A 20991-nucleotide genomic window follows, 5' to 3' on the forward strand; every position below is an offset into this window, starting at 1 on the left:
TTTAGTTATGTGGAAAAACAAAACTATAAATCTGCCAATGTATAGGATCAAAGTGTATTGAGAACATAAAAGCATGATTTCTTTTTCTAATAAACTGATTCAGCATCTAGTTTGCTGTGTCCCTCTCATGTGCTGTTGAATGGTGTCCGAAGAAGGGACTCTCCTGAAAGCTCTTGGTGCAGCGCACCCCCAGTGAGCCGAACGGGAGGTACTTCAAGACGTTTCCAGTCCCCTCCATTTCAAGTTGCAGATGTCAGGTGAGGGGACAGCGTCTGGGGTAGTCATGGGGCATAACACTACAAAATCTCAGCAATTCCATCATGAAATGCTGATGGTATTGTTAAAGAGCAAGGCTGTCGCCTTAATCCCCAGAAAGCGACTCATCTTCTGTTATGGATCGGACGTACTTGTCCATGGTATCCAGAGACTGGATCCTGTGAGATCCGAGATTGGCACAAAGTCGGTCAGAAATTGCAGCAGGCGCAAAAGGAGCAGCACAATGTTTCCCCCGATGACATCATTACCTGGCGAATTTTATGTGCTGCTCTGCGTTCTCTTCGACCGAGTGATAAATCAGACTCCTGGAGGGACAGTTTGTCGAATGAGCCAGCTCTGGACCTGATGGAATTACAGGATACTGATGGAACCGATTTAAAAACACTCGATTCTGAACATATTTATGCTACGGTTCCATGTGATGTTGAAAACAGGTAGCAGGTTGAAACCTGATGTTAAAAAAAGCAGAGCTGCTTCAGCTCGATGATGACGACCCACCTTCAGATCCCTTTGAGCCTGGCTTTGTTGATCCTGAGCAGGAGCCTGACTTGTACCCTGTAAGGGGGGTACTTTTGAATTAGATGATCAATGGATCATAGAGGCGTGAGAAAGAAATTATATTAGGATGTGAAACCAGCCTGAGTATTGTACAATGTAACTTCATGGCACAAGTTAACTGAAAGGTCCATTGTGTTTTTTAGCAAGTGTATTAGGGAGGGTTTGAACCATACTGAATCTTGACACCGTTGAAGCTCATACTGAATCTTGAAACCATGACACCGTTGCAAGCTCAGCAAAACTGATATTTATTACCAAGAGGTGGCCAACAAAACGAAAAAAACCAAAAGGAAGGAAGGGGGAGAGAAATAAGCCCCCACCATGACCTCCCCAGTTACCCAGCTGTTGCCCATGAAGTTATCTTACCGACCTAGCATGCCTATAATTACCCATAGCAGAAGCTGCATCCTTGGAGACTCAGTAAGTTCACAAACTGGCAGGCGTCCCTGCCAAAAGGCAACATTGTCCTTGGTGTGAAGCTAGCTCCCTCCAAGAGAGCACTATCTGCTTTTACACAATTAACTGAGTGACCTCAACCTGGGCAGGAGTGATCATCACTGCCCAGCCAGAGGCTCTCCATCCCACCCCTTTGGTTATGTCAGTGCATCTCTTCTGCGCATGCGTGGCTTTCCCTGCGCCTGCGTACTGTACTTGGGAGGGTCTTTTCCAAATGAGTCTGGGGGTGTCCTTCATCCTCCTCCTCCTCAGTCTCTCCCTCAAGCGACCTTGGAGGACAATTAGCCAATCACAGAACACCAATAAAAACAGTTAATACAAGAAGCTCTCTCTCCAAGGACGAGGTACCCGTTTATCAGTGCTTGTTTTCTCAAAACTTGGCAGGGAAAGAACAAAACTTTTCCAGTTGTCTGGGCCAAACACAGACCAAAAGTATCAGAATAAATTCACCCTGGTACACATGGCAACTACCATACATTCCCATTGCTATGGTCGGTTACCATGGCAACCATCACACATTCCCTTTGCTATGATCGGTTTCCATGGCAACCATCATACATTCCCATTGCTACGGTCAGTTACCATGGCAAATATCATACATTCCTGTTGCTACAGTCAGTTACCATGGCAACAATCACACATTTCCCTTGCTACGGTCAGTTACCATGGCAACCATCAGTAATTCTCATTGCTGCAGTCGGTTACTATAGCAACTATCATACTACCCACTGGTACAGTGAGTTACAATGGCAACCATCATACAGTCTCATTGCTACAGTCAGTTACCATGGCAACAATCACACATTCCCATCGCTATGGTCAGTTACCATGGCAACCATCATACATTCCCATTGCTACAGTCGGATACTGTAGTAACCAGCATAATTCCCACTGCTGTGGTCAGTTACCATGGAAACCATCATAAAATCCCGTTGCTACGGTTGGTTAACATGGCAACCACCATACATTCCCATTGCCATGGTTGGTTACCATGGTAACCATCATACATTGCAATTGCTATGGTCAGTTACCATGGCAACCATCATACATTGCCATTGCTACTGTCAGTTACCATGGCAACCATCATACATTCCTGTTTCTATGGACAGTTACCATGGCAACCACCATACTTTCCATTGCTATGGTTTGTTACCATGGCAACCATTATACAGTCCCATTGCTGTGGTTGGTTGCCATGGCAACCACCACACATTCCTAGCTCTATGGTCAGTTACTATGGCAACCTCTTGGTTCCTCTTGGAGACAAGAAGATGCAGATGACTTGGGGCTGCAGCTCCTCCTGCCTGTGCCCCACACGCAGGGCATTGGGGCCTGTCTGGCTGCAGCCCCTCAGTGGGGGCACCGGGGGTAAGAACAGACTTGCAGTGGGGAAAGCTGCTCTGAAAGCCCCGAGAGCTGGGGTGTGCAGAGGCTTTGCTGACAATGGCCCTGGAGGTGGACGTGCTGGGACTCAGGCCCAGGGGGAAAATCACAGGCCTGATCGCTCAGGAGATCAGCACATGCTGCTGAAATACTGGGGAAGAGAAGAGACAGCAGAGTGAGGAGACAAGTGTGGACAGCCTGGGCTGATGTGCTTTGGACTCGTCCCTGGACCGGCCTTGGCTGGGCAGAGAAGGGACAGCCTTTGTGTCCCTGCAGGGCTGGGATTCACTCCCTGCCCCAAAGGCACCCAATGTGTCTGAGAAGCCCTGGGTGGTGCCTGTCCCACAACTGCTGGGAATGGGGACGGGCTTCCTGCACAGGCCCTGTGCTGTCCATGGCAGCTGCTGCACTTGTGCTGCAGAGCCCTGGCACCTCCCCTGGCACTCCAGGCCCCTCTTTGGCTGTTCAATCCAGGCTCAGCTGCCCTGAATGAGGTTCAGCAGTGAAGGGATGTCCAGGAGACAACTGCCATTGTACTGTGAGGACATGTAGAAAATACCCTGATAAAGAAGAGGAGAGAGACCTCTCTCCCTGTGCCACCTGATTCCATTTGGTCACCTGAGCACCTCTATGGGCTGCCCTGGACAGAAGGAACAGTGACAGGTTCCCCTGTCCTACATGTGGGCATCTTCTGCCACTGAAGTTGGCCAAAGCAATGTCCCAGCAGCCTCCAAGAAGATCCCACAGCTGCTGCCCTGTCCCTAGGAACTGCTCCATTGGAGCCTGCAGTTCCCAGCAGGAATCTCGGTCACCTCTGGCCCCTCAGAAGGAACCAGGGGTTTGTGTCCCAGCAGGTCACTCCTGGCTTTGGTCTTCCTTCATTCCCATGGGAGCTGGGACAAGGAGTCACCTGCAGGTGCCTGTTTTGTTCCCACTGAAGTGGAGCAGGAGGAATCCCAGCCCATGGGGGTTGTGGAGGGAGCTGAGTGTCCTTCTGGCCCCAGGTCTGCAGAGCCACAATGAGACACCTCTGTTGACTCAGCCGAGTCCCTTCCCTCAGTGCAGGTGAAGGAGATCCCTCCTGGGCACTGTCTGGGTTTCCTGTCTAATGATGGGACATGAAAAGGGGACTCTTGGACTTAATTCTGTGTGTGTTTGGAGAAATGACAGTGCTGAAAGAAGTGTCTGTGCCCAGCTGAGAGGAGGAACATCATGATTTCCTTCAGCTGTGTGCCAGCAGGTTCCCCTGGAGTCCCAGGGAGAGCTGGAGAGAGCCCAGAGGGGCAGGGAAAAGGCTGCCTGGGGCTGTTGCTGTACTGCTGAGCTGGGCCGGGCTCCTGGCACACAGGGAGCTCCTGGCAAGCAAGAAGAGCTTCAAAGAGACAGCTCTGCTGGTGAGCAGCTCCTCTGTACAGCCCAGCAGGGCTGAGGGCACTGCCTGCAGCACCCAGGGCACAGGAGAGAAGGCAGAGAGATGAGAGGCAGCCTGGGCTGGGAGGTGACTGAGCTCTCACTACAGGAGAAACCTTCCCAGGATTTGAATGAAGAATTCTCTGGCTGTAGGAAAGTTCATCTTCCCTTCCTGGAGGGATCTCCTAAGGCTGGCACATCCCACAGCTTCTAGGATCTTTCAGCAGGACTCTCCCAGTTGCTGCAGAGCAGAGAAAGTGGCCATATGGCAGAGCAGGGCAGGAGCTGCAGGCAGCAAGGGCAGAGAGGAGAAGTGAGCAGGAGGTTCAAGGGATTCTGGGGTGGGAGGACAGGGGAGAGCTGCTCAGGGCAGGAACCTTGCCAGCCCTTTGCCACGGTCAGGCTCTGGCTGCAGAGCAGTGCAGGTGAGTTCCTGCAAGTGCCTCTCCCAGCTGCCAAATGCGAGCAGTGGCAGGAGCTGTCAGGATGGCTCTGCTGGATTTGCTGGGGTGCAGCAGGAGAAGCTGCTGCAGAGCAGGACTTGCTGCTGCCCCCTCAGAGGCCCAGGGCAAGAAGGTTCCCTGTGCCAGGGCTGGCTGTGGGCTGGGAAGGTGGGGGTACAGCCAGGGGTGCCCAGGGCTGTGGTGCAGAGCAGGGTCCTGCCCCCAGGGCTCTGTGTGCTGGGGCAGGGACTCTGCTGCCTGCCAGGGTCAGCTCTCAACCACAGGGTGTCTGGGATCTGCTCTGCAGCCCCTGCCCGGGCAGAGCTGCCCCTGGGCACTGGGCTGGGGATGGCTCTGGCAGCACTGGCAGGGAGCTGAGCTGGGCACAGGGAGGGGCTGCTGGCAGGAACAGCTCCTCACCCAGAGACAGGCAGGCAGGGACAGGGAGCTGCTGCCACAAGTGCTGGGCAGGGGGATGTGGGCCCTTCCCTGCTGTCCCTGTGGCACAGACCCCTTCCCTGAGGAGCTCCTCCCTGGGCTCCTTTCCCAGCCGAAGCAGAGCCTGTGCCCTCAGGCCCACGGGGGCTGGGCTGTGCATTGCCCTGCAGCAGCAAGAGCCCAGGCAAGGACAAGACCCTGATTTCCAGCTGTCTCTGTGTGTCCCTCCTCCCTTGGCAGCACCATTGTGGCATTTCACTGCCATCCCCTGCTGCCTGGGCTGTCCCTGTTCTCACATTTGGGTTTTCTGAGCTAGTGTGGGGTTTGGGGGGAGCAGATTCCTTTCCAGAGACAAACCCTTTGGGTGCTGCTGTGGGAGCAATGTTCCAAGTGCCTTCCAGGCACCTTCAGGGTATTCAGCTGTTTGCCTGGGTGTCCTGCAGGGCTGCAGGTGCCCTCCAGAAGGGCACAGCTCTGCCATAGGATCTCTGTGTTGCACAGGATCCCCATGGAGAAAACTCCTCAGTGCTAAATCCATGGGAATGCTCTGGGCAGCTGCAAGGAACATTTTGTGTCTCACTCTGGGAGGGGAGAGATGAAAAGGTGAGGAGTGTGTCAATCTGTTCCTTGGACATGGATTCCTGGATCTCTGTGCAGTTTCTTTGGAGGGGAACAGTTGAGTGTGATGCTCCTCCAGCTCCAAGCTGCCAGCACAGGGCAGCTGAGCACAGGACTGATGGGCAGAGCAGCTCTTCTCTCTGCACTGAGGGACCGTCCCTGTGCCCCTCAGAACCCACAAGACATGACCTGCAGTGCAATAGAAATGTCAGTGATTTCAAACATTCACAACCACTCCTAACTGTGGCAGGTGCAAGTGGGTGAACAAACACAAAGAATTCCCTCAGCTCTGTCCTTCATTTGGGCAAATTGCAAACAGCAAAGCTGAGAAGCTCTTTGATGTATCACGAGTACATTTAATTTGAGATCACCCTGCATTCTGATTTGCACCTCGCTGCAGACCAAGAAGGAGTCCTTGGGTGCTCATCACAGAGTTATTGCTTCCAATGGCCCCCTCAGTTAGCAAAAGCCAGAGCTCAGGGAAGGGAGCTGCAGGGAGGTCTGAGTGAGGAGAGAGAGCCTGAGAGTGGGGTGGCTGTGAGACGGGTAATGTTTGACTGCAGAAGCCTGGTCTAACTGGGCAGTGACTTTTCCTCTTCAACAGATTGAAATACTCTGAGGAAGGAGCAAATGTCCAACAGCAGCTTCCTCACCCAGTTCCTCCTCCTGGCATTTGCAGACAGGCGGGAGCTGCAGCTCCTGCACTTCTGGCTCTTCCTGGGCATCTCTCTGGCTGCCCTCCTGGCCAACGGCCTCATCCTCAGCGCCGTAGCCTGCGACCACCACCTGCACACCCCCATGGGCTTCTTCCTGCTCTATCTCTCCCTCACAGACCTGGGCTGCATCTGCACCACTGTCCCCAAAGCCATGCACAATTCCCTCTGGGACAACACAACCATCTCCTTCACAGGATGTGCTGCACAGGTCTTTTTCTTTTATTTCTTCATCTCAGCAGAGTATTATCTCCTCACCGCCATGTGCTACGACCGCTACGTTGCCATCTGCAAACCCCTGCACTACGGGACCCTCCTGGGCAGCAGAGCTTGTGCCCACATGGCAGCAGCTGCCTGGGCCGCTGGGTTTCTCACTGCTCTGCTGCACACAGCCAATACATTTTCCCTGCCCCTGTGCCAGGGCAATGCCCTGGGCCAGTTCTTCTGTGAAATCCCACACATCCTCAAGCTCTCCTGCTCACACTCAGGCTACCTCAGGAAAATTGGGCTCATGGTGTTTAGTGCCTGTTTAGCATTTGGTTCTTTCATTTTCATTGTTTTCTCCTATGTGCAGATCTTCAGGGCTGTGCTGAGGATCCCCTCTGAGCAGGGAAGGTACAAACCCTTTTCCATGTGCCTCCCTCACCTGGTCATGGTCTCCCTGTTCCTCAGCACTGCCACATTTTGCTACCTGAAGCCCCTCTCCATCTCCTCCCCATCCCTAGATCTTATTGTGTCAGTTCTGTACTCGGTGGTGCCTCCAGGCCTGAACCCCCTCATCTACAGCCTCAGGAACCAGGAACTTACGGAAGCCCTCAGGAAAATGATGACTGGACGCTTTTCTGCTTACTATTGATAAAGTAACTCTTTACAAGCCCGGACTCCTTTCTGCCATGGGTAGACGGGGGTTTTGGTGCATTTTTTTTTTTTTTGCTATTGTTTTGAATTTGTTTTCCTTTTTCTTTTTTGGTTTTGAGTTTTAATTTTATTTGGTATAAATTTTTCCATAAATATGAGTCTTTACTCATAGTATTACTACATCAGTATCTACTTGTCTGCTGTAACCCAAGGGCTTTCAGCAGTGAGTATATCTGTACATTTGAATGAAATAAAGTTCCCTGGCCTGACCTGAGTGTCCAAGACGATTCCTCAGCCATTCTCTGGAGCTGCAGGGGCTGTACAGAGCTGGAGGGAAGAGGCTCCCAGCACAGCAGCACAGCCAGGGACAAGGGCACTTGCTCTTTCCACATCTCCTCTTTCCAGCTCCACACTGTTCTTCCCAGCCCTGCTGTGGGTGCAAGGCCTGAGTGCTCTGGCAGCTTGGGCACAGTCCTGCTGCGTGTCCGTGCTGGGATCACAGGCAGGGACAGGCCCTGGGCACTGCTGGCACAGAGCTGGGCTCCACACCAGCAGCTCCATCAGCAAAGGGCATCTCCTGAGGGCAGGGCAGGAAGGCTTCAGGCTCTTCCTCCACAGTCACTGTCAGCAATGTGCTCCAGGAATGCCCTGGCAAAGCAAATGCCAGTGCCCAGCTGAGAGTGGGACTGTGCAGGGTGGGGGCACGCACCAGTGTCCCGGCACAGCCAGAGCTCCTGGCACAGACCTGAGGGACCAGCAGAGCAGGGGCTGGGCTGTGTCTTTGTTCCAGGGACAACCTGGGAAGGTGCCCCAGGGCCACTGTCACAGAGCAGCCCCTGCAACCCCCATTCCCAGCCCAGGCCTCTCACCCCACCTGCAAGAGGTTGGTTGTCCCTCCATGGAGGGACATCAAGGGACCAACTCAGAAGTCCAGGTTTGCTTTGCACTGAGGACACTTCAGCATGTCTGCTCCGTCCCTGCCCTGCCTTCTAGCCCATCCCTTTCCCTGCCCAGCAGGAAAGCAACCCGGCTGGGCAGCATTGCCCCTGTGCAGGTAGGAAGGGCTCTGCAGGCAGGAGCGGCACTGCCCTCCAGCAGAGGCACTTCTGCCCTTTCCCAAAGCACAGAGCACAGCTGGGCACTGGGATGCAGCCACAGGCACCCACAGCTCCATGGGTCACCCTCTGAGCTGCCTGCACAGCTTCAGTGTGCACCAGACAGAGAAAGAAATGCTCTCACTCACAGGAGTCCAAGCAGGGGAGAGGGGACATGAAGAGCTAAATATTTCAATAGAAAATTGAAAATCAGATCTCATCAATGGAGTCTCCCCTCATGGGAAGGGGTCATGTCCTCAGACTTAAGAAAAAATCTTTTTTTCTTCTCTCTCATAACCTGCTTCATGATTGTGTATGGGAACAGCCTTATCATGGGGCTGCTGGAGAAAAACTTGGAAACCTGCTATGGCACCAGCACCCTGAGTGTCCTCTGACTGGGGACAGCACAGTCTCTGCTCCCAACACTGTCACTGCCATTTCCTGCATCTTTGGCACATACAGAGTGTTTCCTGCAGTGGCCTCATCCCATGGCCAGCAATGGATTGTTTGCCAGCCCTGCTCTCTGCAAGACCCATGGACTGGAAGGGTTGTCTCCAGCAGAGCGGCACCCTGGCTCAGGGCCTTTCTGTCATCAACAGTCACCATTTCCTTCCTCTCCCAGACAGTTTTTGTGACCCTCATGTACTGGGTCGCTTCTTCTGTGACCTTGCTCCAGGGCTGGAACTCTCCTGCACTGACACCATGACACTCCTGCTCTCTGCTTTCCAGGTTTCATTTTCAGATCCAATCTTCCCCTCCTGTTCACAGGGACATCCTGTGAGTGCTTCAGAGCTGCCATCCTGGGGCAGCTCCTGCCCAGCGTGGGCAGGCACAAGGTCTCTCCACCTGCTCCTCTCACCTCCCCAGTGCCACTGTTTTCTGCAGCCTCCTCATCCTTGCCCAGCACAGCCCTCCTGGCAGAGTTGGACACAGCCCTTGTTCTACACCCTCCTCAGGCACCTGCCCAACCCCCTCAGCTCCAGCCTGATGGCCAGAAACCTTCAGGGCAGGGAGGCACTTGGCAAAATGCTGAGGGAACCTTTCAGCTGCACTCAAATCCAATTGGAGAGGTTGGCCTCTAGGAAGAAATCCCTTCTCATTCTCCAGAACCACCAGGACAACCTGTGTTGTGTCCTGGGCACTCCTCTGGAAGTGTGGGATACGGAAAAGGTTTTGGTGCCAGGGATATTGGGAAGGCTGGGCAGTGTCACTGGGAGACCTCTCCCAAACCCTTGGAAAGGCCAGAGCCGTCCCAGAGCTTCCTGGGGCCTTGGTAAAGGCAGACATGGAACCAGTCTGCAAACAGGGCAGCAAGGAGGGTTGGCAGAGTTCCAGACTGCTCAGGTTCTGCAGGGAAGGGGATCTGGCAAATCCTCCTGCAGCCATTGCCAGGCATGGGAAGGACAAAGCAGGGATTGCAGAACTCCTGTGGGAGAGAAAAGAAGAGGATGCTGTGTGCCCAGACCTTATCAAGGCCCTTGACATGGTCTCCTGTGGTCTCCTTATGGCCAGACTGGGGAGAGCTGGACTGAAAAAGTGGAAGATGTGGTGGGTGGGAAGTTGGCTGAATGAAGAGTGTCCAATAAAACCCATGGTACAAATTCTTCTTGGCAACAACTTCCTGATGAAATCCCTCAGTGACCAGCCCGTGAACACCACTATGGAACATCTTTATTACTGAACTCTCTGTAAAATGTGACAAAATGTATTTTCAAGTCCTTTGTGGATGATTCCAGATTTCAGGGAGCCCTTGAGCAACCTGTCCTGGTTTAAAGACACATTTTGGGGCGGGAACTCCAATAAAATGAATTTACTCCCCTCTTATTCCCCACCAATACAGGGAGACAAAATATAAGGAGGTATAAGTGAATAAAATAAGAGTTTACTGACAAGAAATATAGCAGCAAAACCAGCAATACCAAGAGAACAGTTCAAAGCAACAGCAGAGAGAGAAATTGCCTCCTCTCTCCTCCCCTGACCCAAGTCCCTTTTGTAAACAGATAAAAACAGGGATCAATACGTGCCTCCCTTCCCTCTTTTCGTCCTGAATGAACAAAGAACAAAAAACAAAACCACCGAAAGAGGGGGCAAAGAAAAATGTGGGAAACTCTCTGGTCTGAGCTAAGTTGTGCTCCCCAAGAACACGCTGACTCCAGAGGTGTCCAAGCGGGGCAGAGCCCGCGACTCCGGTCCGTGCGGTGGCGGGGGGGAGGCAGCGGCTCTGCTTGATTCCATGGAGTTCTGGGGAGGCACAGTGGCCCCTTGGTTCCAGGAGGTTCTGAAATGTCTCAGGGTTCCTTTTGTTCTAAAGAGACCCTGCATGTCACAATGGTCCCTCGGTTCCATGAGATTCCACAGTGCCCCTGCATTCCTTTGGTTCCATGAGGCCCTGCAGTGCCACGGTGCCACTTGATTCCATGACATTACAAAGAATCAGAATGGCCCCTTGGTTTAAGGCCAACTGCACATGGGGCTGCCTTGGGGGGCATGTGGCCACCCAGATAAGGGAGTTGTCACCCCCCTGGACTCAGCCCTGGGGTCATCACATGTGGACTGGTCTGACTGTCTGTGAGGTTCCCCATTCTGGAGGAATGAGGAAGAATTGGAGAGGGTCTAGAGGAGATCTGACAGGATGGAGTTTTTCTTGGTGCTGGAAAGAAAAAGAAACCCCTAAAATGCAGCTTGGAAGGTTCAGACTGAAGGTGAGGAAAAAGGAATGTTATTCAAAGAGGAACTTTATGCTGCCAGAGGTCACTAAGAGGGTGATGGCATGACTTTGTGTTCCAGGGAACAGCCAGAGCTGGTGCAGAGACATCAGGGAGGGTCTAGAAATGCTGCTGGGAGGGGGGTGGGAAAGCAGGAGGGGTGTGTGCAGCCTGCAAGGCCAGAGCAGCAGCAGGGCCAGGGCAGGACAGCCTGCAGGAGAGATGGCCAAGGGCTCTGGCAGGGCTGCAAGGCCCAAAGGCACCCAGGCCTTTGTCCCCTTGCCTCTGGCAGCTGCCTCTGCCACTCAGGCCACCACAAGCAACTTTCCTGGAAGGTTCTGCACTTGGTTTCTGCCTCGCCCCTCCCTCAGGAGCCTGGCAGGGGTTGCCCAGTGTTTGGCCTTTGTTGTTCCTCCCCCTCCCATCCCACTGCCCCCCAAACAGCCCTGAGCCAGCCGGGAGGGACAGGATCTGCTGTGTCAGGGCCTGGGGCTCAGGCCTTTGCCTTTCTGCTCCACAAAACCAAGGCAGGCTTTGCTCAGCATTGCAGGGGCCTGCCCAGAGCCTTTGTCTGCCTGCACTCCTGGCCTCCAAGGATCTGCTCCAAGGAGTCCCTGGGGAGGCTTTGTCAGTGCCTGCCCTCAGTGGGGCCCAGCAATGCTTCAAGGGACTTGGAGTTTGGCTTCTGACTTCTTCAGCAGCTTCTTCAATCTTCTCTCAGTATCTCAGGATCATGGACACAGCTCTAAACACATCGTGGGGCTCATTAAAATGCAGAAATCCCTCAGGATCTCTTTGTCTTCCTTTAATTGTCTTCAAAGCAATTTCAAAACAAGTCTTCAAAGTTGGTACTTTTTTATTCAATTCAATGATGGATATTTTTAGTTCAGAGAAGAGGTGATAGAAGTGTTCTCCAAGTGATCTTGATGCTTAATATCTTCTCAGGAGATCCAGACTAACCCTGTATGATCATCCTTGCTCGTCACCCCTCAACCTCACCAGTTCTGACATGCCCCATCTTGGACTGACAGCTGATGCAACTCCAAACACACTGTGGGACCCATTAAAACATTGAAAAACAAATTATTTCCCTTCCTTTAATTGTCTTCACGTCTTCAAGACATCAACAACTAATTAGAGTTGTTATGTAGTTTAGCTAAGGAGGAAGATTTTAAAGTGGAAGTCACGAAACATATTTTTTGATGAAAGGGAGTGATTTACACAGAGCCTTGGGATGCAAGAGGGTTAGGATGCAAAGGATTTGGACATAAATATAAGGGGGCAAAAGAGATTACTAGCATTTAATTATTGGCTAGTTGAACAGTTATCAAGTGATTCAATAGGATTTGCTACAATTTTAACAGTGGCTGAATTATAGATTCACAACAACATCATTCACACCACAGTGTATTCACACCCACACCCACGCAGAGATGTGTGGACACATCAATAGCTGGGTGTGGAAAGGTCCCTCTCCAAAATTCTCCTTGTTGTCAGGGAAACACTCCCCCAAATCCCTTTGTGTTTCCCAACAGACAAGGGTCACAGCTGGAGGAGTGTTTGTGGAGGGGGATCAGAATTGTCCTGGGCATCAGCGACGTTCTTTGGAGTGTTGCAAACTGGAGGGTTCCCGAGCTGCGAGAGGCTGCCAGAGGTGTCCCACTGAGAGGGAGGTGCGGGGGAGCTGCCAGGGCCTCCCTCAGCACTGCTGGTTGTGGGCTTACAAGGTGACTGGCTTTAGTTATCTGCTGAATGTCCATCGTGGTGTCAGTAATGACTGGAGTTCCCAAAATATTTGGGAATTGTATCCAAACGGTTCCATTTGGGTTACGATTCAGGTAGAGATCGTTCCAAGGTTTTCAGGGGATGACTGATTATCCTGTGTTCCCCACCTCTTACACCCATCCCAGTCAGCTAGATGGTTTATTGACAATGTGTCCCAAGGGGCGGGACCTCCGATGCCATAGAAACCCCTCCTCCTGCATTAGGAAACCTTTGGAATTCATGAGGCGTTCCAGTGGAGCATGAACATGAACAGCAATTTTCCTAAAGCCAAGAACCAAGCAGAACAAAGCAAGGCCTCAGCAGCTGCAGAGCAAAGGTCCCCCCATCCCTCTGTCCCCTGTGGCCGCTGAGGCGGCAGCGCAGGCCCGAGGCGGTGCCGGGTCCCGGTGCAGCCGGGGCAGAGCGGCGGCTGCGCAAGCGGCAACCCCGGCGGTGAGTGCGGCAGCCCCGTGGCAGCGGCGGCTCCGGGCACAGACGCCGGCGGCAGCCGCTCTGGCGGCAGAGCAGCGACTCTGAGGTGCTGCAGGAGCGCTGGCTCCGCTTCCAGGCGCCGGCAGTGTTGGGAAGCCGGTGCCGGGCGGCTGCGGGGCAGCGCAGGCGAAAAGCGGCAGCGGCGGCAGCCTCGTGGCAGCGGCGGCTCCGGGCAGACACGGCCCCGCTCCAGCGCTGCCGCCTCAGCGGCGCTCAGGGGACGGCGCGGCGGCTCCGGGGGCAGCGGCTGGGGACTCCCTCTCGGGGCAGCCCCAGACACCAAAGAGGACCAGGGCCCGGCGTGTTCTCAGCTTGGTTCTCTCGAGTTCTCCCGGCATCTGAGCACATGATGGGATGGGGAAATTGGGCTAAACCAGAACAGGAGCTCATGGAACCGAGTGGCCATTGGGACACTGCAGGGCCTCCTGGAATCCAGGGGCCGGTGGGACACTGGGGAGCCTCTTGGAGCCAAGGGAAACTGGGATGTTTTGGAACATCGTGGAATCAAGGAGCCATTGTGACACTGCAGGGCCTCAAGGAAACAACGGAATCCTGGGGCATAGTATAAACTCATGAAATCATCAGGGCCACTGTGACACTCCAGAACCTCATGGAACCAAAGGAACCCTGAGAGGTTTTGGAACCTCATGGAATCAAGGGGCCATTTCTGGCAGGATGCTCTGCTCTATTAATACCTAAAAAATGGTCAGAGAATGCAAACAATGCACACTGTCTGTAGTGAGTTACTGCTGGTGTCAAGGTGCTGTTTTTAATGTTGAATTATGCTAAACCCAGAATGTTTCATGAAACTTCAAACTCACATCCTTCTTTTTGAAGCAAGATTTGACAGAGAAGCTGCTCCCTGGCCTGCAAATATGTCTGGCTGTCAAACCCTTTATAACTATAAAAGCCCTGTCCAACTGTCATGTGGCAGATTCTTCCCCAGACTTTCTTTTAAGTGTGTGGAGCCTGTGTGGAGGAGAGGTTGAGCAGCTGCAGCCCGAGGCTGGTGTCCCAGCAGAGTCTCTAAGGATGGCACCAATGGCACTGGCTGGGGACAGCTGAGTGTGGAAGGCACGTCCAGCCTCAAGCAGGGCCGTTGAAGTCAGTCAGGAGGACAGGTTGCAGCTGAAGCTGCCAAGGGTTGCTGTGAGGCTGGGGAGTCACTGGAAAGCTGTGGTGGCCACTTGCCCTGAAGCCTTTTGCCAAAGCGGGTGCAATTGTGCCCACAGTCTGGCCACTTTTGGCGTCCTGGCGGGTGTGGGTGCCTGGGTGAGGAGGCCCGGGCGTTGTGGGTGCTGCTGCTCCTGGGCAGCCTCTGGTGCTGTTGTGTGTGGGGCGCGGAGCCGCTTGGGCAGCAGCGAGTGAGCAGACCTGCCTGAGGATCCCAGCGCCCTGCCCGTGGTGGCAGCAGCTCTGCGGGCCCAGAACTCTGGCTCAGCAGGGTGTCAGACACAGCCCCGTGGCCTGAGCAGCTGCGGGGGCCCGGGCTGGCCGCCAGCCCTGCCCGTGCCACTGCCCCTGGCCGGCAGCACCCGGCGGACGTGCCCCGGCAGGGCCCCCTTGCCCTCCTTGTCCCCAGCCTGGCCAGCCTGGCCCCCTTGGGGGTGTGCCCACCCTGCTGCTGAGGCCTCCAGGGCCTCTGCCACAGGGCTGGGAGATGCCTCGGGAAAGCACCAGAGCAGCCGGCTGGCAGGGAAGGAGGTGGCTGCCTGGGGGCTGCCTATGGCCTCTGCCCCCCAAGTCCTGGGGCCTTTTCCCTCCACCCTGCCCCTGGGGCCTGTGCCCAGTCTGTCCCCTCGCAGCCTTCTGCCACCCACCCCCTCCCAGATTCCCCTCAAGGTTTCCCGCTCCCTTGTCCCATCAGGGCCTCCGCAGCACCTCACCCCTTCCTGGCATCCCAGTGCCCCATCCCCTGCGGGTCTCCCCCAGCCCCGCCAACCTGCCCGGCAGCGGTGCAGCCCTGAAGGAGCTCCAGAGGAGCCGCTCCAGAGGCACTTGGGAGCCCAGAGCAATCCAGCCAGCAACACACAGGCAGGACACAGACGCTGCTTCCTGGCTGGGGGAGGGCTTGTGGCCATCTCCAAGGACAAGGTCCTCAGGGATCCCCACACCTCCAGCCTCTGCCCCTCCACTCTGCTGCAAGCGTTGAGGCTCCAGGAGAGCCACCAAAGGCCAAGGGGCTTCTGCTCCCTTTTGCTGGCACGCTGCACAGCAGGGCAAGTGTTCCTGAGCACAAGGAGCCCTTTCCCCCTCTTCCCCAAGGCCCTGTGCACACTGGGCACAAAAAAAAAGCTCCTGGGCCTCTGTGCGTGATAACATATAGGTCATGTTCCCCTGTGGGGCTCAAAGGAAGTGCTTGCAGGGAAGAGGCATCTTCCCCACAGGCTCAGGTGGCCCCAGGAGATGGAGCTTCCCACATCAGCTCTCCACAGAGCTGCAGCAGCACAGGCAGACACTGCCCGGCAGAAAAGGCCGCGTCTTCCACGCCCTGCACAGCCAGTCTTGGAGCTGCTGGAATCTGGAGTAGGAAGCCGTCTGTACAGCTCTTAGCATGCAGCAGTGTTGAATTGCCAGGCCTGCCATGGCGAGTCTGATGTCACCTGTCACGCCTCTACGGGTTGGAAGAGGCAGGAATGGAGACTACCAGAATCGGAAGAATGGAGCTCTCCGTACAGCTCTGATGATGTGGAGCGTTTGAAGTGCCAGGTTTGAGACGGCAGGGCTGTCATCAGTCATGCCTTGAAGGGCTGGAAGAGAAAGGAAGAGAGTCAAGGTGAGGCCAGGGGTGTGGGGACGCGAGGAGCCCCTCCTGCCCGGGCCATCCCAGCCAGCTCTTGCCATGGCCAGGAGGGAGCAGGGCCCAAGGGGATCAGCTGGAAGGTGCCTTCCCTCACCCTGGCAGATGAGCTGCAGCTCTGGCTGCTCCTGCTTCATGGACCTGGCAGCGATCCCTGGGAACACAAAGCCTGTCAGGGCCCCAGAGGCACAGGTCCCCCACATGGGGATGCCCCAGGGCTGGGCTGGCCCAGGGCGGCAGCAGGCGCCAGGCCACTCGGGGCTCCACATGCCCTGGGCCGCATCCTGCTGCCGCTGCAGCAGCCGGGGCTGGGGTCGAACTGCAGCGGGGCGGGGAGGGACCCCGGCCTTGTGGCTCACCCAGGAACTTGATGGCCAGCTTTCGCAGGGGCTCCTCTGGGCTCTCCAGGTACGGCAGGGCCTGGCGCACATACTGGCCCACTCAGCTCCTGTCCTTTTCCAGCTGCAAAGAGCGCCAGGGCACGGAGGGAAGGCTCGGCTCAGGCTCTGCCCCTTGGCCGGGCGCTCCCTGCCCCCAGCACGGGGCTCCCCTGCCCGCAGAGCCCTGAGGCCCGGCCAGCAGCCGCTGGGGCCAGGCTTTGGGGGGAGCAGAGGGCTGGGTGCTCCCGGGGAGCCGCGGGGCTGCCCTGCCCCACAGCCCAGCAGGGCCGGGGCTCCATGGCAGCCTGGCTGCGGGGGCAGGGGAGCCTGGAAAAGAGCCCGCACACCCCAGGGAAGAGAGCAGCGTGTGGACCACAGGCACCATGCCAGCTCCACACACTGGGCATCAGGGGTTGGGGATTTGGGGCCGTCCTTACCAGGCACTCGCCAAACCTCCAGGGCTGCTCCATGGTCACTAGGTGCTCAAGATCCCTCCACTTCAGGAACCTGGCTGCACCAAACAGTGCTTCCCGAGAGGCCTGCAGAGCAACAGAGAGTGGGCCATGGCATTGCAGCCCAGGGCACAGCACCCGCATCCCTACACCAAGGCCAGGAGGAGGCTGCAGGCGACCATGGGCCAGGGCAGGAGGCACAGCAGCCTCCTGCCATGGGGACACCAGAGCCCACGAGTCCTCACCTCTGCCACATGCCGGTTCTCATCGTGCCAGTTGAAGTAGAATGGCACCAGCCTCAGGTAGATGTGTGGCTTTAGGCTCTTGCTCCTCTCTGTCGCCTCCATCACCTCCCGGAAGAGGACCATGGAGAGCTGCTGCAGCTGGCTGTGCTCCTGCTGCAAAGGAAGAGCAAAAGACCTCAGCCCTGGCTTCTCCAGGCCCACCGGGGCACAGGCCTGAAATGACACTTGGCCCAAAGTTTCCTGGCAGCACTCAGTGCCTACGATGAGGGACACAGAGCCTTACATTTTCAAAGAGTAGCCGCAGCGCCTCAAGCAACTTCAGGGCAGTGGGGCTGGATATTTGGATGGTCTTCAAGTGTAGCACATTGATGAACGCAGAGAGGGTCATCTGAACCACATCTCTGTCTGCATCCTGCAGTAGCTCCAGGAGGCTTTCATTCAGGCTCCAGATGCTCTTAGCCTGTGTGGAACACAATGCTGTGGTGCAGCCCCACGCTGCTGCCGCGGGGCCCAGAGGCCAAAGGCGCATCCCAAAGGAGTCGGGCAGCTGAACGGGGAGGAGGAGAGGTGGGAGCAGCTGGCACACCTGCCAAAGGCCAGCCAAGGCCAAGCTACTGCCTTGCACAGCCGCACGCTGCCGGCCCGGCTTCAGCCCCTGCCCCCTGCTCATCATTGCGGGAGCCTTGCTGATCACCACCAGGCCTCGGAGCGCCAGGCGACGCCTCTCGGGGCACTCACTCCGCAGGCGCCTTGAAATAATCTGCAGGACGCTGAGCCCACATTGTCTGGGGTTCAGGCAGTGCAGGACCTGAAAGGCAGGGAGGAGTGACGGGGTGCCCGGCCGGCAGGAGCCCGGACCCGCCCGGGGCTGGGCCCAGGCAGCAGCACAGGGTGCAGGCACCGTCCCAGGCGGCTGCGGCTGTGAGAGGGCAGAGAGGGGGAGGCAGCTGGGCCAGGCAGCGCTCGCCATCAGGCTCACCTCCACCAGGAACGCCAGGGCAGGCAGTTCCCACAGGGGCTCTTCCCTGCTGAGCCGCGGGAGCAGGTTGGCGGCGACGCTGCGGCAGAAGGAGTGGGAGACACGGCACAGCTCCCTGCAAGGGGGAATAAAGGCGCCAGAGACCCTGAGCCAGGTGGGTAAAGCTCTCCTGGGACTGACTCACACAGGCCTGGTCTTTGGCCACCAGCCTGGGAGGGCACACGGGCGCTTTGGGAGGTGGCTCCTCCTGTGCAGCCGCCCCTCTCCGCCTTTGCCACTCTGCTCAGCCATCCCTGGCTGCCAAGGCCCTCTGGCCCAGCAGCACGGGCACTGTGTGGGGTGGCCTGTGCACAGGGCAGAAATGCCGGGGGCAGTGGGGAGAAAGGGCTCTCACCTGGCCAGCAGACCCACTGCATAGTGGTGGCTGTCAGCCTTGAGGAGCATGTCCCAGCCACACTTGCGATGGATCACCATCACCACGTCCTCATCCAGCAGCTGGCGCAGCAGGGCTTTCACGGTCTGCACTGCAAACCTGTGTGCAGAGCACAGCCCAGGTCAGGTGCAGAGCCCTGGCCCCAGCCCTGAGGGCGTGGCAGGGAGAGAGGACTGGGATGGAGCACCTGTTGGGGTTGGGGGGAAGGCTGCGCTGCTCCCGGCATCGCCCCCAGAAGGTCTCGACCTCCTCTGACATCTCCTCTGTGCTGATGAAAACTTGGAAGAGCAGAGTCAGAAGGAGGCGGGGGAAATTTTTCTTCACGCCCCTTGGGCACCAGGGCAGCTGGAGGATCTCCCAGAGTGCCACAGTTGCCTGCCAAAGACAAAGCACCCAGAGACAGCTCTCAGGGCCCAGATGTCCATGTGGCAGGGCCCCAGCATGGCAGGGAGAGGCCAGGGGAGACACAGGGGGATCCCCCGGCCTGGTGGCCCTGAACCTGCCCCTAAGCCAGGGTTGCAGCCCAGTGCCTGGGGCAGGGAGAAGCAGTGGTGAGGGAGGATGAAAAGGCATCCCAGAGGCAAGCTGGGGGTGAGCAGAGGCCAGCTCAATAAACTCACAGCCAGGGCAAAGACATCGCTCTCATCCCCATCAGAGGTGCGTGTCCTGTGCGCTGGCCAGAATTTCAGCGCACGGAAGAGGATCTGCAGCACCGGCTCCTTAGTCCCTCTGGAGGAGATGAGCGTCCTCCACATGGTGCGAGCAGCTCTGTGGAGTCAGAACTCTGGCTCAGGGGCGTCTGGGACACAGCGCTGTGGCCTGGGCAGCTGCAGGGCCCAGGTGACAGAGCCACGGTGCCTTGTGGGGCAGGGAGGCAGGCTGGCCTCAGGATTGGGGGCTGACATGCCAAAGCTGGCAAAGAGAGGAGCTGGAGTGTCCTGGAAGTCTCCATCTCTCTGGCACACCATTTGGGACAGGTTGCCCAGGGGGATGGGGTCTAAAGGCAGGGGAGCCCTCAAGGCAGGTGGGCCCCATACCTGTCACAGGCTGGGGCAGAGCGCAGCAGGGTCACTGCAACATCCACAGGGTGTGCCTCGGTCAGCAGGACAAGAGTCTTGTCCAGCCTGTGCTCAGCAGACACATTGGACGTGAGCCACTGGTGGATGCACCTGACTATGGCCGGCACCTGGAGGGGACACGGGGAACAGTTGGAGAGCTGCCAGAGCCAGCAACTTGCCCAGCTTCCCCCAAGAAGTGCTCCCCTTGCCACCACACTCTGCTGGTCTCAAAGGCTGAGGGGACCCAGCGCAGCCGGCGTGAGGGGCCACAGCATCCCTGGGGCACTGGAGCCCTGGCCACAGGCTGCTTACTTGCTTCCCGTTGTAGACACCGTTTTCCACAAGCAAATCCAGCAGGGCAGCGCTGGTCTGGGCATTGAAGAGGTCCGAGTTTGCCGTGCCCCCAATGGCCATGAAAGTGGTCTCTTCACGCCAAATGCACCTGATGAATCTGCAAACCAGCTACAGGAGGAAGGCAAGCAAGAGGCTTTCCTCCTCCTCCTCCTCCTTCACCCAGGCCAGCTTGGGCACTGTGGGGGGGTTCTGCTGCACGTCTCTGTCTGGCGTTATGGCTGCCTGCAGCAGAGATGCCATGGAAAAGCTTTGACTCCCCAAGTCCTGCAGTCGTGCCTTGAAGGCAGCTGCAAGAGAGAAGCCTTGGAAATGCTCCGCCTCATCCAGTCCCACCCTCTGGCCTCGAGGGCACCTGCCCCAGGGACTGGAGATGCCTTGCCAGATGCCCAAGTGCCACAGTCTGGCCTGGAGGATGCACGGGGGAGAGGTGGAGAGCTGCCAGAGTGAGCAACTTGGCCAGCTTCCCCCGAGAAATGCTTCTCTTCCCAGCACACTGTGCCAGCCTCAAAGGCTGAGGGGGCCCAGCGCACCCATCTTGGGGGGCCACAGGCTGCTTACTTCAGCAGAGACAGCTCTCTCCCCAAGAAAGTCCAGGCTGGGGGCATCGGCCAGGCGCTGAACAGGCGCGGCGTCAGTGCTCGCCACGCCCTCTGTCATTGTGGCTTCGGCCTCCTCCGTGAGCCCAGGCAGCGCAGAGTCACAGTGTGACACGGCATCGCTCGAGGTGGTGTCCCAGTGGGTTGTGTGATCACTGGTTGCGGTGTCACACTTTGCTGTGCCAGCAGTCGCCGCGGTGCTGACACCAGGCTTTGGCTTCAGCTGGGTCGGGATGGTGTCAGGCTGAGCCTCAACATCAGCTGATGCGATCCTGGACTTCCTACGCCGACTCCCCACGAATTTCATAAACGTCTGCAGGAGAAAGAAGGGCAGGGAAGAGATGGATGTCCCCTGGAGGGCTGCGACAGCGGTGCTGGGCTGAGCAGTGACAGCACGCTCAGCCCAGGAGGGGATGGCTGCAGGTACCTGTGCTGCCCTGCGGAAGCGGCCACGGGCACGGAGCTGCTCTTCTTTCCGCTCCTGGC

The 20991-nt window shown here is 56.7% G+C and overlaps 1 protein-coding gene and 1 long non-coding RNA gene across 2 annotated transcripts; both read right to left on the reverse strand.

Moving 5' to 3' along the window:
• Window positions 1–15773: 15773 nt before the first annotated feature.
• Window positions 15774–16436, reverse strand: LOC113981204. Its single transcript, XR_003538352.1, has 3 exons — window positions 16368–16436; window positions 16106–16162; window positions 15774–15958 (listed from the first exon to the last, which is right to left on the reverse strand). It is a non-coding gene; the product is annotated as an uncharacterized LOC113981204 (long non-coding RNA).
• An 899-nt stretch (window positions 16437–17335) lies between these two features.
• Window positions 17336–19969, reverse strand: LOC113981203 (maestro heat-like repeat-containing protein family member 6). The gene is made up of 8 exons (XM_027708481.1): window positions 19868–19969; window positions 19535–19683; window positions 19118–19265; window positions 18685–18872; window positions 18459–18596; window positions 18065–18179; window positions 17756–17893; window positions 17336–17545 (listed from the first exon to the last, which is right to left on the reverse strand). The coding sequence occupies exons 1-8, from the start codon at window positions 19967–19969 to the stop codon at window positions 17336–17338; spliced, it is 1188 nt and encodes a 395-aa protein (XP_027564282.1).
• Window positions 19970–20991: the final 1022 nt, after the last annotated feature.

Source organism: Neopelma chrysocephalum, unplaced genomic scaffold (assembly GCF_003984885.1).
Source record: "Neopelma chrysocephalum unplaced genomic scaffold, ASM398488v2 Primary Assembly neopelma1_96247, whole genome shotgun sequence".
NCBI lineage: Eukaryota > Metazoa > Chordata > Aves > Passeriformes > Pipridae > Neopelma > Neopelma chrysocephalum.